This window comes from Sciurus carolinensis, chromosome 14 (genome assembly GCF_902686445.1).
Source record: "Sciurus carolinensis chromosome 14, mSciCar1.2, whole genome shotgun sequence".
NCBI classification, from domain to species: domain Eukaryota; kingdom Metazoa; phylum Chordata; class Mammalia; order Rodentia; family Sciuridae; genus Sciurus; species Sciurus carolinensis.
In genome coordinates, this window is record NC_062226.1 from 23,563,534 (window position 1) to 23,584,595 (window position 21,062).

Here is a 21,062-nt window from a genome sequence, read left to right on the forward strand (position 1 = left end):
GACAGCAGCTTGTCTGCCCTACATAATGGACCGCTGAGGTGGCCACTGAACAAGGGTAAACAAAGCCAAGCATTTGCCCAGTGATTGGTATTCAGCAGAGTAGCTGAGATAGGAGGGATCCTGGCCAGAGAGATCAAGCCCCAGGACTGCTCTGTGTATTGAAAGAATCATCAGAAAGTTCTAGATTCTAGGACAATGAGGTCAGAGGCCAAAAAAAGAACCAGAGATGGGCCCATGAGAGGCATTATCAACTTGGGGGGATTGACCAAACATGGAACATCATTTAAAAAATGTGGGTACTAAACAGTATGTGAAAATATAGCTAAATGTATGTGCCTTATTTATTCAAAAGATGATTTTACATGCATTAAAATAAACTCCAGAATTTATTCCATGATTTCTAAATTCCAGACTGGTATTTCAGTCAGAAAATTCTGAGATTCCAAATTACGCCACCCACTGAACTCACTGTTAGCCCAGTAGCAGTAAGTGTTGCTGCAGAAAGGAGAAGGCTTGGGTCTGACAAGCCCATTTAGGAGGTATGACTAGGCAGGCATGAACATTATAGGCATGCCAAGCTATCAGAAGAGAAAAGGAAATTACCGGCGGGAGACAAGAAGAATCTGGGTATTCCCAGAGAGAAGTGGAAAAGCGTAGGCAGGAAGATTCTAGAAAATTGGGCTCCATGTGATGCTAATTCCAGAATATCAATCACTCATCCATGATTATTTGTAACTGCTTAATATGCATCTCCATTAAATATCCCCCAATGGCCTCAAACTCACAATGTCCATTAAAATGGAACCTGTATCGTAGCTGCACTGTCTCTGGGCTCAACGGCCACTCAAGCATCCAATCAGCCCCTGTCCCCTCTGCCTACTCCACATCTCCTACCTGCTTCTCCTCTTTATCTCCACTGATACTGCTTGAGTTCTGGCAGTTTTACTTTTATTTGTTTCTGAAATTTCATGTTATAAACAGACACTGGATAAGGATTAGCTGTATGTATTCTACACCAACCAGACCATTTGCTGATTTGTGTGTGAGTCTGAACAATTCAGAATGTACTGATATTACACTGTTAATGTTCTTAAAGCAAAGGTGGAGTTGTTTCTCTACGAGAATTTTTTTTTCTTCCCCATATCAAGCAGGAGGGAAAAAGGAACAGGACATAAGGATTAGGCGGTTGTAGGCTGGAGTAGGCCTCACGGTGCCCTCTCCCTCTCCCTCTCTCTCTCTCTCACTCTCTGTGGGGTCTATGTATGCCGGAGCTTGGACCCTTGTCAGGCAGACATGGCTGAAGTTCCTCTCACTGCAGGGAAGGAAGCTGGGCCTTTGAGGTGATGGTGGGTTGGGAGATGACTGTGAAACACGTGTGAGGTCCCCTGAGAATAGGCCTGGATTTGCACCAGGGGCTCCCTGAGAGTCGCCATGTGTCTGAAGTTGCACCTTCTTCTCCATGTTGAACTGTGTTTCCGGTATTTCTGAACTTTCCAGAGATCTCTCGGCTCTCACTGTGGGGAGCTGTGGGAAGGACGGGTGCTCCAAACCAGGCCAAGGCAGGACCAGAGAGCAGCAATGGATGTAAAGCTGGTCTTGAGGCATCAGGGCAGATTGGTAATGATGGTCCATGGGAAGGAGCAGCAGAAATCTGGGACCAGAGGAACGGTTTAGGAGGAAAGAGATGGCCAGAGCAGATTTGCAGAACTTCCGAGTTTCACTGAGGATTTCCAGAAATCTGTGGAATTGGATCTCAGTATATCTGACTTCTTGCATTTGAATGAGATGGAAGCTCAACTCATTATGATCAGGTGAGATCTCACAGACTGATCACATGTGTGTCTAGTAAGTTCTATGCTAAATATAGAGTATGTAGGGCATCTCTGCCTGCTGAAATTTTAGCTAGAAACAAAATCCATTTGCAGACAGAGGAGTCTGCCTCTTAAAGAGCTTGTGGATCCCAGGGCTCATATCTCAGCTTCCTCTAGGAGGAATATGAGTTGATAACAGGGTACCCTTACCTAATGTTCATTGGCTACAAGCTCAATAGATACAGCTCTTGAGGGCTGGGGCTGCATGGCTTCTGCTAAGTGACAAGGGAGGGGACAGTGGGGTACAAGTAGACGGACAGAGAAGAGGACATCATTAAGTATTAAACCCTGTGTTTATGCAGTCAAGGGATAATGAACAGGACCTCCACTCCTTTAGGTGGCCTCAATCAATTACTGGCCTCTTCCTTCCAAAGTCAGGGCGGTCCGTCAGTTATCTCCCCATTCTCAGAGAAGGTAGAGAGCAGTCACTTAAAGGAGTAGAAATTTAGGATGGCCGTGGTTCCAGCACTGCTGAAACATTTACAGTAACTATAAAGAACACAGACTAGAGAAACAACATTGAAATTTTTCCTTAAAACGTGACTTACAGGGCTGGTGGTTGTGGCTCAGTGGTAGAGCACTTGCCTTGCACGCATGAGGTGCTGGGTTTGACCCTCAGCACCACATAAAAAATAAGTAAATAAAAAATAAAGGTATTGTGTCCATCTACAACTGAAAAAATGTAAAACAAAACAAAACAAAACAAAAAAAACAAAGAAGAACAACAACAAACAAAAAGCATGACTCACAAGCAACTAAAGACTGAGATTTCTAAATCATTGGTATGAAGGTTCTGATGCAGGGAAGGCTCCAGGTCACCAAAGACTAGGATGGGATGGGAACCCTAGATCAGTGTCAGTCAGCAAGGACTGAGATGACCCCAGGACAGACATTTTCCTTTGCCTATTCTAGCCAAGGGCTCCATACGGGCTTCTCAGTGGGTGAAGAGCTGAGACAGCAATAGACACATACGATGTACAGTTAACAGTTACACAAGATACTGTGTCTGTGCGGGGCACTAAAAATGACCCACCCGCTTGCTAAGGGTTCTGCAATGTGATAAAACTTGGGGGTGAGGGGGTGGGGAGGGAGGATTAGAAAATACAAGGCCAGGAAATTCTACTGAAGGTTAGAATCAAACTGCTCTGGATTACCAAGGCTACCATGGCACCAAAAGCTCCTGGCGACCCCGCAACTCATTATGCCATTCCTCTGACACACGCAGGGTGAAGCACATAGGGTACCGAAAGTGGGGTTATCACATGAACGCGTGTCACCAGTTGTCCCCCTTAGCACCTCAAACATAGGGGTGCTTTTGTTGAACAGTTGCAGCATCTATACAGTTAATACAGTCCAAATTGGACTGAAGAGTCTGTAATAAGCGTGTCTCAGAAATTTGCGGTTTTCTTAAGGCATTGCTGTTCTACAATAGTTTCTTGTTAGTTCTTAGTAGCAACACTTGGCTCCTTCTAAGACGGTCTTGGTAACTCAGAGCCTTTGAAACAAAGAATGAGCAAACAGACATCCCAAAGTCCCCCAAGAGGGACATGCTTCTGTTCTTACCCTTAGGCCACACAGCGACCTGCACCTTGATCCCATGTTTGGAAGCCTGAGTTCCCTCCTCCAAACTGCCTTCTTTGCTAGTAGGTGTGGTGAGAGGTGAGAGGTCACCAGGCTTGGTAGGAACCACAGATGGCAGGATTCACAATCCAGAGTGATGCTGAGAGTACGGAAACTCCTTCCTGGGATGCCTAAGACTTTGACACCCTCCCAAGCCCGAGCTCACTCATCCTGCAAAAGGTGACCGTCTCGCAGGCCCTCTTTTCAGTCATGATCAGGATGCTTCCCAGTCTATGACCCATAGGGGGCCAGGGGAACAGTGGGAAGGAACGCAGGAGGACAGCGGAAGCTCAGGGTGCACATGGAAGACGTGGCGGCGAGCTCACAATGCGGCGTGTCGAGTCTCAGACTGGAGAGGGCCCCAGTCTTTGGGACAGGATGTGCAGAGTCCTTCCCTTCCCCAATTATCAGAGAGAAGTCCAGGGAAGGTCCTGGTTTGAGAAGGGAGGGAACGAAGCCCAAGTGTAGAAGAACAACGTGTGTACTTCAGGTACGTGGGAGTCTGTGGGTCAGTGTCCCACCCCAGCCTAGCTGGACACTTCCTGCGTTCTTGCAGACCATGTGGGATCTGCTCTCTTCACATGCAGTACCCCTAATTCACCAAGGCCACCTCAGTCCATGCCCCACTGGCAAAGCACATAACAAGGGTCCCAGCTTGGTCACATCTATGCAGGGGTCAGCTTTTCATCCTAAAATTGTCACAGGTCCTATTCTCCCAGAGCTCCTGCTGGCTTGTCCTGCCTACACACCTGAGAACAGGAAGTTTAATTTAATATGTTCCCAAAGACTGCCCAGAAGCCAAAATCCAGATTTTTTGTCTTTTACTTGCTGGGGTGGGGGGGCAGGGGGAATCATACCTTTACCTCCCCCACCCCAAGTCAGAACTATTCTTAGTGCAAATATCTTTGGTCTTTGGCTAATCCAGGAGGATGCATTATATATCACTGCATTTTAAAACATTTCCCCATAACACTTTAGGCTCCTGATCATCTTCCTGGTCTAGAGGCTGACCTTATAAGAGCCAGGTAAGCAGGTGGCTTATGAGCCTTCCAGTAAGTCCCCATATTTTAAAGCAGATCCAGCTGAAAACCAAAGTCAAAGTGGGAATCACAGGCTTGTAGCTGAGATCAGGGGAGCACAGTGAAGGATCAGAAGTACACAATCCCAAGTTCATCCTCACGGCCCAGGTGAGGAGGACAGAGCAGGGCAGTGAAGAGGACAGGAGGAGAAAGACCTGCTAGGACCGGGTCAGAAAGCCAGGGCACCTGTCCTGTGCTCTGGGCCAGCTATCTCCACAGGGAGGGCAGTTCTCCACAGGGAGGGCAGTTCTGCCCAGCTGTTTCCCTGGAAGAGTAGAGAAACTGCAGTGTTCTGATTCAGTGGAAGGAAGGAGGGAAGGAGGGAAGAGGAGAAGGAAAAGAAAGAAAGGGAAAGGGAGGAAGGGAGGAAGGAGAAAGGAAAGAAGAGAAGAGAAGAGAAGAGAAAAGAAAAGAAAACACCAGGGGCCTTAGGAAGGTTTCCTAAATGCCAAATGACCTGATGGTGGTGCGACCTAGGGACCTAAGGACCAGGACAAATGGACCGGTTCCTGCAGGGACCTGGTCCTGATGTTAGCATGCTTCTTTGCTGAGCTCCTTTAAGAAAGGCCCAGGCAGTGAGTCTTCAAAACTAATGGAAGGGCGAAAAGCTGACCAACTTTGTAATAGAAGCAGTAAGCCAAGAAACATCCTCAAAAGGAGGTGGTAAAGACCGGGAATGTGGACCTTCCCAGGGCCGTGCCCACAGGGCTGTCCTTCCATCTGACGCCCTTGCATAGTCACACATTACGTGTCCCAGTGAGCCTGGGTTATGAGACCCCTAAGCAGAAGAAAAACATCCATCCACAGAGGGGCAGCGGGAACTTACCTCCATCCGTAGTGGAGAAGCTCTGTGGAAACAAAAGCAGGGCAGAGCATTACCATGCATGTGGGGTGCCATCCCTCACCCCTCAGCCACTCCCTCCCCAGGCCCACGCTCAGAAGGTGACTGTGGTGGGTGAACCTGTGCTCTCTTTTCTTCTGGGAAATTATTTTGAATCCCCAAAACTAAGGCAATAGTTAAGGTTTACCATCCCCAGCTTTTTTATTTGCTTGATTTGGGCACTGGGGAGGGTACCCGAGGACACTTTAACACTGATCTACATGATCTACATCCTTTTAAAAAATTAAAAATTAAATTAAAAAAATTAAAATCCTTTTAATTTTTTATCATGAGACAGGGTCTTGCTAGGTTACCCAGGCTGGCCTTGAACTTGCAATCCTCCTGCCGCAGCCTCCTGAGTCACTGGGATTACAGGCATGTGCCACTGTGTCCCCCTCCATCCCCACCTTATTATACCAAATTTTGATCAATTCATTGAGATTTATTTTAATGAATCAGCAAAGATCCTGGGTTGTGCTGACGAAGTGATATTAGAAAATCTCATCTTAAAATCAATTTCATTAATTTGTTTTCCTCTCACAGAGGGATTGGGGAAAGAGGAGGGGCAGAACGGAGGGAAGGTCCTGAGATACTCGGGGTCCACTGGCCTTCTGGATTCTCTGCTCTTTTCTACACGACATCATTTGTTTTTACGTACAGTAAAATTTCACACGTTTACACTCCGAATTTGGAATTCATGTCTATTTGATACGGTGTTGTCTCTGGTCACTTCATAAAGGAGAGACTCCAAAAGCAAAGTATAAGCAAAGCCCCAGGGAGTGCGTTTCATCTGCTTAGTGGGAATTATTTTTAGAGTTCTGGAGTCCAGAAGGGGAGGATTTTCAGGCATGAGGCAGAAAAAAGGTTTGGATAGCAGATAGGTGGGGCTAATTTAATGACTCTTCTCAATGCCTCCCAGCAGGCCAGGTGGTCCACACCCAAAGACAGGCCACTCAGCTTTAGGGACGGCAGGTGGTCCTCACACACCTGCCCCTCATTTCACAGAGCGTGAGGCTCTGACTGCTCAACACCCACTGGCCTCTTTGCCAGCTGGTGCCGTCTTTCTCGGGCTTGCTTCCCCGTGGGTAGGACTTAAGAGAAATCACGTTTGGTTTCTTCACCTTCTGGAAGTCCTTGAAGGATTTTTCTGTCTCTTTTAGCTTCTCTAGGATGATTTGCTCTTTGGCAGATATCTGGGATTCTTCACTTTCCAGTGCTTGGATTTCCTGCTCCAGCCTGGAAGACACACAAACAGAGGACAAGTTGCTTTAGTGTCCTGCCATCCACGGGCAAGAGGGAAGTTCCTTCCTTCCTGTTGGGCAGTGTGTACCTTCCTGGCAGTCTTTACCTTATGCCCAAGAGCCAGGCCAAGGTTTTCCATTACAGAGTGCCCTCTGTTTCCAGCTCTGTCACCGGGCAGATACTGGTCAAAGGAACACAACCCAGGGCTACCCCCACGAGTTCAAAGCCGTTGCTGTGCAATGTGCTTTGGTATCTGCGCTCCAGCCCTGCTACTGCTCAGGCTTCTTCTCTGTACATAGATGATGTTTACTAGTACAGGGCACAATATCTGAAGGAAGTAGTTTCATATTCTCCCAGCAACTTGAAAATAACTGCTCTGCTCTCAATGGCCAAAGGGTGAAGGGTCAGTCTTACTCAAAGGAAAGAACACTGCTAAGAAATGGCTGGTGGCCAAAACCCTTGGGAGCCTACTGCCAAAAAGAGGGGAGATGGAAGGGACAGATGTAACTGCCCCCCACCTACTCTTCTGGAACTTTCCTCAGTTTTCACAGCCTCCTGTATATTTTCTGAAAGGGCAATTTCAGCACTGCCAGGAGACTCTGAGAATATTCCAGAAGAGCAACTACTGCTATGATTTGGGGGGAGTCTCAGCCACTGTCTTCTTCCAGTGAAATGATAAAATGTAATCATTAGCTTTTAGTGAGCACTTATTCTGTGCCAAGAGCTAAGCTAAGGATGCCCATGACTACTGTATTTGACCTTCCCAATGACCCTGTGAGTAGGGAGTCCCCATTTCACAGATGAGATCAATAAGGTTTGGAAAGGTTAGGCAATTAGTTTGTTGATGCAGAGTCTTGACCCAAGGACGCGAGCCAGGAAGTCTAACTCCAGCTCTGCGCCTAACCATTGTGCCAAACTCCCACCATACGGGTTCTACAGTATCCCACGTATTCCCTGCCTCGCTAAACCCTGCACACACTGGCATGGAGGGGTGGAGCCATGGTGCAGCAATGTCTTCAGGGTGGTGGGGGGGAGATGCTCCTCCGCCTAACAGACTTCAGACTGCTGCACCTCTTTTGCTTCTGCCCCTTTCCCTTGCTGTGCAGGAGGCTCTGCTACAGAGTCCATCTGCCTTCACAAATCCCTCCCTTGCTCTCCTCTTCTTCCATTCAATTTAGACCCCAAATGGAGTTCAGAGTGAGAGCGTCTGAGGGGTAAGGAACACCAAGGTTCCATGAATCTGTTGAGGAACACAATGTACCCCACGGAGGACTTTTTTGCGTCCATCTTGGGTGTCAGAAAAAGGACCTCTGGAAGTATAAGACTTTGCAGCAATTACTTTGGGTTATGAAGCTAAACCCTACATCTGAAGGTTCCTCCTCCAAAGGAACACAATGCGAATACATTTATCACTTCATTGAGAACAATAGTGGAAGTCCTGCAACAACTCATAAGGCCCCCTATTATGTAGCCTCCCAGGATCCGCCTGGCCTCCACTCTCACCAAATGCCTATTCCTCTTCAGACTTTACTCAAAAGTTCACTCATATGTACCCCCTGTTCCTCTCCTCCAGGAACTTTGTCTCAAACCCTAACCATTCTTGAAGTCTAAGCTGACCCCCTGCCCCCTGTGGCTCTCAGGGATTCAACCCCAAGAAGTAATGTCAACCTCCTTTGAACATTTCTCAGTATTATTTTGGTTTATCAGGTAATTTTTAAAAATCTAATGTATATTAGAGCATTGTTTCTCGACTGAGGTGGCTTTGTCCCCCAGAGATTTGGCAATGTCTACTGATATCTTGGTTGCCCATAACTCAAGGGGAGTGGGACTGTTGTGACTGGCATCTAGTGAGAAGCTAGGTATGCTGCTAAATATCCTGCCATTCACAGGACAGTCCCCCAGAAGGAAGAGGGGGTCCCCCAAATAGTAACAAACATTATTGATTTCCCCATCTACGGTACAACAGGGGGAGGACACATATGCTCAATATGCACATGTGAAATGAATTTTTTAAAAAAGCTGAGCCAACAACGGTGTGGCCTAGACAAGACTGTGAGCATTTCTGAGACAGGGTGAAATCTTCAGCAAGCTCAAGAGACCGTGTGTGGGCTGAGATGCAAACGGAATCTAGAGGAGGGGGAGCCAAGCAACGTGGGAACCTGATCATAGAGGTATAACACTCCTTTGCTGTTCCGAATGTTCAGCAAAATCGTCTACACATCTGTGTGAATTATCTTGGAGGGAACCTAGGAAAGGATGTAAGTGTGGAACAGGGATAACAGGAGACAAAGACCCATAAACTGACCTAATTCAATGGGTGGAGCGGCTCTGGGTTAGAGGTCTCCTGAAAAGACTGGATGACGTTACTGGCCAGGTGGGTTCTGAGCAGATTTTACTGAAATCTTAAAGGGCAGAGTACTTCAACAAACATTTGGGATATGCAGATTATATTATTCTCAAAAACATTCCCTCTCTTCCTCCTTTGCCTGTTTGGAAAGAGTACATATTTCCTTGATTCACTGATGCTGGTCTTGGTCACAAGATTTGCTCTGGCCTCATGGTAGGTATTATGGTTTGGATGTGAGGTGTCCCTCAAAAGCTCACATGTGAGACAATGCAGGAAGGTTCAGAGCAGAAATGATTGGGTAGTAAGAGTCCTAACCCAATCAGTGGTAGGGTGTGGCTGGAGGAGACTGGAAGTGGGGCGTAGCTATGGGGTATATATTTTGTACTGGAGAGTGGAATTTTTCTCTGCCTCTCTGCTTCCTGATGATGTGAGCTGCTTCCCTCTGCCATACTCTTCCGCCATGATGTTCTGCCTCACCTGGAGTCCAGAGGAATGCAGTTAGCCTTTTATGAACTAAGACCTCTGCAACTGTGAGCCTCAAATAAACCTTTCCTCCTCTATAATTGTGCTGGTTAGATCTTTAGTCACAGCAGGGAAATAGGTGATTAAAACAGTGGGGGACACACTTCCCTCTCCCTTGACTTTGGGCTCAGCCATGTGACCTGCTGTAGCCAAGGAGATGTTAGCAGACATGACAGAGTTAAAGGTCTGGCTGGGCTTGCCCAGTTGGGTTCAACCCCTTGTACTTCTGCTAGCACCAAGAGAAGACCTTCTCTGGAAAACTGCTGCCTCTTCAGCCCAGGTCTCAGGAATAGCAACGTGGAGCAGACCTGAGCCCCAGCAAGGCAAGCGCGGGCAGGGCTGACCGTAAGTCAGCCGCCTGGCAGAGCCCAGCTTAGATCAGCAAACACCCAGCAACAACAAACGACTTTCAGTTTAAGTCAATGAATTTGAGGGAGTTTGTTATATAGTGTTATTATGGTAACCATTAACTAAGACAGGACAAATGTGTGTGTGTGTGTGTGTGTGTGTGTGTGTGTGTATTTATACACATTAACGTATATGCCAAAAATGTATATACCAATTATATGTATAATACATATATCTTTATAGAGTATGTGCATATTTGTATGCCCAATAACATCTGAAGCTACAAGAACATAGACTGCCCTGTCTGCACATCCCATAATCCTCAGAGAAATCTGGAAGGAAACAGGGCACTCCTTCATGAGGATCAAGACTGAGAAAATAGGAAAATGTCAGTGTTGCCTCTGGGTAACAGAATTATAGATTATCTTAATTTTGTCTTTATAATCTTCAACATTTTCCCAATTAAAAAATTTCACATTACTTATCTACTCAGTTGTTTCACTTACAAAAAAAACAATCAATTGCTTTTTTAAAAAATACCTCCTGAGGCCTCATGCAGAGCTTCTCTGTTTGAAGAAGAGGTTCAGTGGCCCCTTCCAACATTTATTTAAATTAAAACTAACATTTACTGAGCTTGTATGGCTGCGGACAGAACTAAGCATTACAGAGGATTCTAAAACAAACAAGAGACAGTTAAAAATGGCTGACCAAGGGCTGGGGTCATGGCTCAGTGGTAGAGCACTTGACTGGCATGTGTGAGGTACTGGGTTCAATTCTCAGCACCACATATAAATAAGTGAAATAAAGGTCCATTGACAACTAAAAAAAATATTTAAAAAAAAAAGAAAAAAAAAAGGCCATCTCCAAGTAACTCACTTCTGGTGCAGCAGCCCCAAGTGGTTAAGCCTTACTTCTCTGTGACCCGATGCCCACTGATTGGCCTGCCTGTCACCACAGCCTGCCTCTGCCCTATGGGTTTCAGGGCACTCAGCTATATAGTTCAGGTGCTAAAGATTTGGGTCATGATACTGTGCTGCGTAACTGAGAAGGACTGGGGGGGTGGAGCAGGGAAACCAAACCTTTGTGATAACAACTGAGTTTCGCCCTAAAGGGAATGACTGAAGGAAACAGGTCATCTATATAAGTTTAAGAAAGTCAGATTCAAAGAGCAGATTTTCCTACAAAGGCACAGGTGGCCTTGGGCCAGGTTCTGGGAACTCTGAATAGCCCAGGCCACAATGTTTCTCAGGAAAACTCAAGTTTTGGGGCTGAGGAGCTTCCCAAGCAACAGTGTCATGAGGTTAATAACTGTCATCCCAGCTGGGCTGGACATGCCGCTGTTTGGTAGTTTCATGACTGAAACCTAATGCAGTCTTCTCTGGGGTGCCAAATAGATATTGCCGAGCTAAAAATAAAGAACAGGCAGGAAGTGTAATTTATACGCAAGGTTAATTGAGGCTCTGTGGTCTGTGACAGGTGTACCAACAGCCTCTGACTGGCTTGCTCACTTTCTTCTGAGCAAAAAGCAGACCGTAATGAACTGTAAGGAAAGGTGACATACTACAGCTGTGGAGGTTTAATTTACTGGAGATGAGGTTTCCATCTGGGTCAAGTGGTCGTATAAAATGTCCCTAGCCCCCACAGAACATCCTCATGGAAAATACAAAGGATGTCTGGTTCCATGAAGTACATCCATCATTCTCCATTTCAAAGTTTATTCTCATATTCATTCACTAAACTTTATACCAACGCTTTCTCTGCACCAGACTCTGTGCAGAGCACCAGGAACAGAGAGAGAAATCAAACACAGCCACACAAACACATAAATTACACTACAATCCAAAAAAGGTGGTACCAGGGAAGAATGATTTGTTGTGGAATCATCAGTTCTACCTGGACCTGTGTGGTAGAAACTCCAAGTAGTGTACCCTGTATCTCTTCTCCCTTTGTTCTACACTAATAGAATTCTTATTTTGCTGGGGATGGCAATGAGCCCAGCTTCTTCTGCAGATAAAGACAGCCATTGCACAGCTCTGGCTAATGAGATATAAGTAAAATTGTTAGGGGGGACTCCTGAGAAAGCTGTATTAAAAAAGGAAGACGTGATGTACGAGGCAAGTACCTTTGCTCTTTCCTTTCTTTATGCCTGCCGCAGGGACCTCATGCTAGAGAGATGTATTAGTTCCTGGTTGCTGCTATAACATGCTCCACAAACTCGAATAAATATATTCACAAAATGAATATATTATCTTACACTTCTGCAAGTTACTCTAACATGGGGTCACCAGGTCACAGTGAAGATGTTGGCAGAGTTGTGTTGCCTTCCAGAGGCTCTTGGAGAAAGTCATTTCCTTGCCTTTTTTCCAGATTCCTGAGGCCACCCATACTCCTTGCCTCATGGCCTTCTTCTTCCATCTTTGAAGTCAATATGCTGCATCTCTTTGAGCATTCTTCTATAGTCACCTCACCCTTTGGCATTCCTGTTCTGTCTCCCTTCTCTGCTTCTAAAGATTCCTGTCATTACAACGGGCTCATCCAGACAGTCCAGGATAATTATCTCCATTATATACTTAGCAGTACTGAGGATTGAACCTAGGGCCTTGCACATGTTAAGCAAGCACTCTACTACTGAGTTATGTCCCTAGACCTTCATCTCCCTAATTTTAAAGAAACTTTGCTATGGTTTGGACATGGCTTGAATGTATTCCCTTAAGTTTCAGGTGCTGGAAGCTTGGCTTCCAGTGTGGCAGTGTTGAGGTGGTGAAATCTTTAGGAGGTGGAGCCTAGTGGAAAGTGGTTAAGTCATTGGGAACTGCCCTCAAAAGAAATTAATGTAGTTTTTAAGGAATCCCAATTAGTTCCCGCAAAAGCAGATTGTTATAAAAAGGGCAAACTGGTCCATGAATCCCTTTTGCTTCTTCTCTTACCATGTGATCTCTCCCTCTTGCACTTACTGCCATAGGATACAATCTACCTTGATGCAATATAGCCAAAGAGGCGCTCACCAGAGACTGAACTGATAGAGCTGTCTGATGGTGAACTTTCCGCCTCCAAAACTGTGAGCTAAGTAAGCCTCATTCTTCATAAAGTATCCAGTCTGTTATTTTCTTATAGCAACAGAAAACATACTAATACAAACCATAATTTCCCCCTGCCATGTAACCTAACAGTTACAGATTTGGGGATTAGAATGTGAATATCTTTGGGGATCCACTATTATTCTTATCATAAGGGATATGGTGCTAGAAGTAGAACAGTCATCTTGGGTCCTAAGAGGATATTAAAGATGGCTGGATGTGTAAAAAGAGAGAAACTACCTGGTCACAGATGGCATAATGGAGAAACTATACCTCCTCAGGACTGTCTGGCCCTAGATTTCTTATTATGAGTTGAAGTCACTGTTGTGGTCACAACTGAATGCAACTTCCAACTGACACCAGGTGGTATGAAAAAACTTGACTGAGTAGGTGTTACATTAGCTGGGTTTTCAAGGATGCATTCAGTAGGTGGAAGAGAGAAGGAAACGTGCCAGGCAGAGAGAACAGCATGGTCCACAGTTCCGGATATCATATGTCCCTACTTTCGCTCAGGAGCACATGGCCTTGAGTGGCCTTGTCAGCTACACCGTGCTCTGCTCTCCAGTTTTGTGGCTCAGCACATGCCTCAGACAGTCCCCAGCACCCTGTCCTCCTTCCCAATGGCTCATTTTGTGCTTTCCTTTTGCTGTGCCCTGCCTAGACCCAAAAAACCTGGTCTTCAAGACTTGGCTGAGAAACCTTCCCTCAAGGTCCAGAGAAAGATAGGAGGCAGAAAAGGCTGGCTGGCAAGACGCTGGACCATGGATGCTCTTGCTCCTGCTTCCCACAGCCCTCTGCCACTGTCCTCTCACCTACAGGAACCAATAAATGTTTCCTTTGTCTGGGGGTCTGTTGGTTGAATCCAAAGAGTACAGTCTCATATATTGGCTTGGAGAGGTTTTTGCCTATAAACTCAGTTGGGCTTCACATCAGTGACAATGTTTATAAGGTCAACGGTTCTAATGTTGTTTTTGTTTTATATATAGTTATATGAATAATAACAATTATAACAATTAAGATCCATGGCACTGTTTTAAGTGCCATATGCATTTTGATACTTTATCTTCACAGTGTCCTATGAAGAGAGAGAATCTTCAACTCCCATTATACAGATGAAGGGTCTCAGATTCAGGAAGGTCATTGACTTGCCCTGGGTCACAGACATGATGACAGGCCAGGATCTGACCCGTGGTCTTCTAGCTGGAGGAACAGGACTCTGCCACTCCTCTCAACTACCTCCCAAGACCACTTCCTCTTGATTCTTCATTCCCACAAGAACGCAGAGAGCAATATGACATGCTTTGCAGGCTCACCAGACCACAGAGGGTCAAACTGGGTCTACAGTTTTGGATCTTGAATGTTTCCCAAATGCCATGTATTGAAGACTTGGTCCCCAGCTGGTGGTGTCATTGGGAGGTTGCAGAACTTTCAGGAGGTGGGACCTAGTGGAAGGAAGCTAGGTTCTTCGGGTGTGCCCTTGCAACCCTGGCACCTCCTCTTCCTCTCTCTTTGTCTTCTGGCAGCCACAGGTGAGCAGGATCTTCCACCGGACACTCCCTGCCATGGTGTTCTGCCTCATCCAGGTCTAAAATCAACACAGCAGACCACAGACCGAAACTCCTGAAACCATGAACCAAAATAAGCCTTCCCTCCTCAAGAGCTGATTTTCTCAGGCATTTTGTCACAATGACAGAAAGCTGACCCACACACAGCAAATGGAAGTCATTTCACCTAAAGACTCTTTATAAACGTGAAGTCTGTAAATTGTACCCTCCCCTCAAGAATGATCTTTCCTCTGCTTAAAATCCTCCATACAATAGCTCAGTGGTAGAGTGCTTGCCTAAAATGTACCAAGCCTTGGGTTCATCCCCCAGTACCACAAAACAAAAACAAAAACAAACAATAACAAAAAACCCCCAAATCCTCCACGACATGGAGCTCACCACCTCCTAAGAAAACCCACTTCCCAAGGAAGTCCCTCTCTGGACTGCACTGATCATCAGAATGTTTCACTACACACTTGGCAAAGTTCATCTCCCTACTGCTTTCACTAATTGTCTGAGTTGTCTCCCTGGGAAGTGCCAAGATCAAGTTAAGTGGACACCATGACTTGTCTGAGCTCACCTCTGGAAAACGGGAAGATCAATGGCAAACAGAACCCAACATCCATGGCAGAGCACAGATGTGAATTGTGGCCCAGGAGTGGAACAGAGGCCATGGGGAGAGTAGAAGAGAGAAGGTGGAAAAGACCAAGGGACACAGGGATTTCCAAGCTCCCTCTTGGAGAAAACTCAGCACCAGTTGTGCAGTAAGAAGCAATACCAGAGAAATGTTCGTCAAATCCCGGAACCCTTAGCATATTCCTGAGCAAGCAACTCTTTACCATGGAGCGAGCCCCAAGCCCCAAGTCCAGCATTTTCCTGATGAGCCTTCGCATCCTTCTTGACCATCAAGGGACACGGGGACCCTTGGTCAAACACATGCTGTGTAGTTGACATGAAGTTGAATCTCAGTGAATACTCCCTGAATATAAGGAGGTGCTGACAGGGCTGAAGGTGCTTCATTCAGACCTGTTCTCTTCTCTTGAACTGCAATTTCACAGTTGAGCAATCAAGTGGGGTGCCTGTCTGACCAACTTGCCAAAACAAGAATCTCAGGAAGAATGCTCGCTGCTCAGAGGAGAGGAAAGGCCCCACAGCTTTGTATCCAGCACAAGTAAGAACGCAGAGGAGACTGCTGGTCGTTCCATTTCCATCTGGTCCTTCTTTTACAGTAGTGCAAAGCTGAGCTGGGCATACGGAAGAAAGTCCACATTTCTCAGCATCCTTTGTAGCAGCAGGTAGCCTGTTCTGGCCAAAGGGATGTAAGTCAAAGTGTTGTAGGGCAGCTTCTAGCACCTTCCTTAGCCTTATCTTCTTCAGCCCTTCCTTTACCCTTCTGTTTGAAATGCATATGTGTGCAGGTGGAGCTCCAAATCCCTCCTTGAACCCTGTGAACAGGGACCAATCCTTACAGGTAGGAGAGAGACAAGCTGGAAGAAGTCTGGGTCCCTGAGGAATTCACAGAGCAAGGCCACCAGAGAGCTGTGGTTCAGTATCCATGGATTTTTACTAAAGGGAGGAATAATGTGTTTAAGCACCTGTTATTCTGGGTCTCTGTCACCTGCCTTCACATGGAATCCTAATTAATACTTGCCACATATTGTTGAATTTTGAATGAGTGCCTTAAGAAGTCTGCTGAGAATTTGGGGGCACAGCTAGTCACAGCCCAGAGTCTTATCAGTAACTCGGCAGAAGGGAAAAAAATCAGCCATTGCAAGACTTGGAATTAATTACTGCTAATCAATCTTTGTAAATGGAGCTTGGATCCAACTGTGCTTTGTTGTCCCTCCCCTCAGCCCCCCAAATCCTTGCTGCATCCAAAGCCTTAGCGGGGAAGTTTCGACTCACTGCACAATTATAATCATCCATGTCTTAGCATCTCTTTGGTGTGCTGTGTGTTGGACTCCGAGAGACTTTACCAGCCGAATAATATCAGGAAGAGCCAAGATGTGGTTATCTATGCAATTTAAACACCACTGCAGGCTTGCACTACAACCAACCAATCACCCCATATGTAAGATCTAACTAACCACATGGATCTCACCCATGACCTTGAAGTTCCAGTTACCCCATGGAAACAGAGGCAGAAAGTATGTAGTTCAGAAGTGAGGGTAGCGAGAGAAGCAAAGGCGCTGGGCAGCTCTGAGTTTTGCCTGCCTAGGCTTTCCCCAACCCCTTCCTTTTGAGGACAATATCCAGCTTCTCCCCTGGGGGAAACAAGCTCTCTGGGATTCCTACTGGGTTTGGTGAAACTTGATCAGAGAGCTCACATCCTGGTCAAGGAGTGGCAATCTAACTAACCCAGGCCAACTAGTCACTTGCCCAGAAATCCGTGACTCAAGAGGAGTCACAGAGTGCACAGAGTGGCTCCCACAGAAGGACTCTAAAGACACTTGTCCCTTTACTTCCTGCTGCCTGGATCCCTGATCTGGTGTCAGGGAACCTCTTCATTCCATTTCTAAGACTGTTTATCCTCCTTCCTTCCCCCTTTCTCGGCCTCTATCTCAATATCAGTTTCTATAGAGCCCAGGGAAGAATACTGTTTGTTTTCACACAAGTTGATGCTACAAAATCCCTTTTCCACATTTCAGGAAGACGGTACATTTGTTTCCACGGCACTCCCCAAATATTTTTCATTGGTGACTCAATGCATAAGGAAACAGCTTCCTTTTATTTAGATGAGTGTATCTGGAGTCAGATCGTTTGACACTTTATAATGAAAAAAATGTCCATGGCCCTTAAATAAACAGAGGATTTCCACTTCTCCTTGTGAAAGAACAGGACCTCCCTTGACTGCAAAGCGGTGGTGGAAACTCCAGCCCGTTTCATTTTTTTTTCTGCATCATCCTTGAGACAGAAATATGGATGAGAAGAGAAAGTCCCTTCAATATTCCCTCCGGTACAGCTCATGTCCTCTCCCTGTTGAAAAACTTCTGGAGCCACCAGGCTTCCTGAATCCAACCAGACTTCCCAGGCTGGATGCTCACACTTCCACGCTCTGCTCCAGCCCAGTTCCAACCTGACACTGTCCTCTGCTGAAACTGACTGCTGGGGACGAAAGCCCAGGAGCACCTCCCTGCTCCCAACTGCATCTGCTGAAAACAGTGGTAAGAGCCCAGGTTGACTTGTGTCTCTTTAGGAATGTCTTCCTGCAGTTCCTCCCACCTGATTGGCTCACTTCTTCTGCGTCTTCATAGCATTTTGAGCCTCTGAGGCTCATGGTGCCTTGTACTGAGTCAAAAACCTAAGCATCCTCCCCGGCTACCTGTACACCCCTCTCCCAAGTGGACACTTGCTGAGAGATAGGTCAGCATCCTTGATCACTGGACCTCACGTTCTCCCCTGAGCATACAGGCAGATGCTCAGGAAGTATTTACTGAGTGAATGAAAAGCCAGGCAACATACACATATATATTTAAAGTGTTCTATAGTAAAACTAACTTGGAGATGGTGATATTAAACATAACTTTATAAGTCTTGGCATGGTTTTGCTACTTTCCCCTCTATATATTTTTTGTTTGTCTGTTTGTTTTTAGGTCCTGGGGATTGAACCCAGGGGTGCTTAACCATTGAGCCACATCCCCAGCCCATTTTTTGTATTTTATTTAGAAACAGGATCTCATTGAGTTGCTTAGGGCCTCGCTAAGTTACTGAGGCTGGCTTTGAACTCTCAATCCTCCTGCCTCAGCCTCCCAAGTCACTGGGATTACTGGTGTGCACCTCAGCACCCAGCTTACTTTCCCCTCCAAATGACAAATTTAAATAACCAGATTGACTTATATCTCCATCTCAGTACATAACTGGGACTAGGAGCACTTCTCATTCCTGATCGTGATGCTATCAAATTTAATCCATGTACACTTCTCTCCCTCTAAGTTTTCTTGGGCCCACAGAGGCCCAAGAGTGTTTCTCAAGTGTTGATTCCATCTGGACTCACATGGCTCCCACCCTCTGAGCGTGTGCCAGTTGATTTCTACTTCAGGAAATCATTTCCAAGCTTGAGCTAAGCTTTGATTTCTTGGGTGTAATTCTTCCTTGAGTCTGTTTCATCAGAAATAAAGAGTTTTGATTACAGGAAAGTGAAACGATCTCCTTTCAAAGAACTGCTTTTCTCAGTGGTTTAAACTTTGGTATCCCCACAAATGTCTCTTTTTCCAGGAAGAGAGGAAGTCCTGTCCAGCCTCACTTTCTTACCTCCAGTCTCTCACTCAGACTCTCCTGTTGGAGGTCAACGCTGCCACTTGTGCCCCTGTGCAGGTCCCTCTGGGATGACATTCTATCAGTTATCCTCTCTCCCCTGTATCTTCAACCATTCCCCAAGAAGTCTCCTTCCAGCAGTTCATGAACGAGAACCAATTCTCTCCACACTAAAAATAGGTGAACACCTCTTGATCCTGCCTCCTGTTCTAATGACTGCTCAATCTCACTTCCAGATTCCTCCAAAGGCAGTCACTGCTTGCAGCCTCAACATCTCACGTCCTCAGCCTGTGTTCCCTCCCCCCAACGTTGTATCTACTCTTGATAAATCCCATGACACTCTCACGGCCAAGTCTAATGGATCCTCTGCAATGTGACTGTCTGAATTCTTCCTTTTTTTTTTCATTCATTTATTTGGTGGTGCCCAGGATGGAACCAGGGGTTCTGAGCTACACCCCACAACCCCAACTTCTTATCTTTAAATACACTGTTGACATTCCTCTTCCTCTTTGGAGGCCAGGATGCTATATTCTTGATAAGGGCTCCTCTTTTTCTTTATTAAATGTTTATTTCTTTCACTGGTCTTGTTGGTTCAATGGTCTGGTTGGTTATTTAGTTCACTGTTCAACCCCTGAAGTCTAATTGGGTCCACGCTCATGCTGTAATTCCTAATGCACTCTGACATCTACCCTACCTCTCCCTCGAGCATCTCTCCTGAATTCCAGCCTTGATGTACATTTCCATTTTTTAATCCTCCCCACCCCCATGGATCACAGGTATCTCAAACTCATCATATGCAAGACCAAGCTCATATTCCTCCATAAAGCTGTTTCTCCCGCTGATACTCTTGGGCTCAGTGGCAGCTAGCGATGTCCATTCATTCTACCTCAGAAACCTGGATGTTATGTTGACCTCTGACCTCTCCCTCCAGCAATCACCACACACTTGCAGTTGCTCCTTGACTTACAGTGGAGACGCGTCCCAATAAACTCATTGTAAGTTGAAAATATCATAAGACAAAAATGCATTTAATACATCTAAGCTGCCACACACCACAGCTTAGCAATACAGTACACAGCAGCGTATGGGTCGTTTCCTCTCACAAGTGCAGTTGACAGGAACATGGCTTGCTACTATAGCCCAGCATGGAGAGATCTTACTACCTATCACTAGCCTGGGAAAAAGATTGAAGATTCAAGTTCAAAGTATGGTTCTACTGAATATGTACTGCTTTGCACCATCACAAAGTTGACAGATTCTAAGCAGGCGTTGTAAGTTGGGCACCTTCTACAAATCTTGTGAGCCACCACGTCTCGCTGATTTAACTTATAAATCTCACACCTCCTCCTCTTTGAGCATGGGTATAGGCTCTCTCCTTTCCTCTAAATGCCTGCAACAACCCTCCCAACACTCCCTCTGCCTCTACCCAGGCTTATCACCCTTGAATCCAGACTATGCCTGGACACCACGGTGGTGATCCCCTGCTGGAAACCCCAAAGGGCCTTCTGATATCAGCTCCTTCGTATAACACACTCCCAGCATCCTGGGAGCATCCCTCTCCTGGTGGATCCCTGCACACTGGATGCTTTTTTAAATTTAATTTAATTTTATTTTTAACTTGCCTTGGCTCTGAACACTCCTTCTCAATTGACCTTGCTCTCGCCCTTCCCCTTCCCCTGGGCAATCTAGATGCAGCCTTTAAGAATCTGTTCCAGTGTCATCTCTTTTGGGAAGTCTTCCTGGTGCCCTTCCTCTTTGCCATCTTACCTCAGGGACGTATTTCTATCTGCACATTTATCCCACTGTATTTTACTCACTTGTTTATGGGACTGGAGCTCCCACTGCAGCTCACCAACGCCTTGAGAATCAGCGCCATTTCTTCTCTACCTTTCTTTGAATATGGCTTCTAGCATCCAGCCAGCTTGCTGGAGTGAGGAACTGGGCCATTAAAAGTTCTCAATAAATGTTAGCTGGGCAAATGAATGTTTTGGTGAACGCGGAAATGGTTTCTAAACTGGAGGTAGCTTCAAGACAGATCCTGTGGCCCAATTTCTTCAGTAGAAAATGATTTCTTAAAAGAACAAATTTGAAATCACAGCAATTCTGGACTTAGGATAAACAAGTGATTCAAAAGAAACTTGTTGCTGGGCATGGTGGTGCCCACCTATAATCCCTGTGACCCAGGAGGTTAAGGCAAAAAGATCACAAATTCAAAGCCAGGCTCAGCAACTTAGTGAGGCCCTAAGCACCTTAGTGAGACCTGGTCTCAAAATAAACA

General features: G+C 46.0%; 1 protein-coding gene across 5 annotated transcripts in view; it reads right to left on the bottom strand.

Annotated features, from left to right (window-relative positions):
• The window catches only part of Palm2akap2 (PALM2 and AKAP2 fusion), a 457,266-nt gene that overhangs the window by 201,318 nt on the left and 234,886 nt on the right, over positions 1-21,062 (bottom strand). For all 5 annotated transcript variants that reach the window (XM_047523747.1, XM_047523751.1, XM_047523749.1 and 2 more), the window contains 2 exons: positions 6,572-6,686; positions 5,397-5,418 (listed from right to left, as the gene is read on the bottom strand). In XM_047523747.1, coding sequence (XP_047379703.1) covers positions 5,397-5,418; positions 6,572-6,686 — 137 coding nt within the window. The remainder of the gene's footprint in view (positions 1-5,396; positions 5,419-6,571; positions 6,687-21,062) is intronic.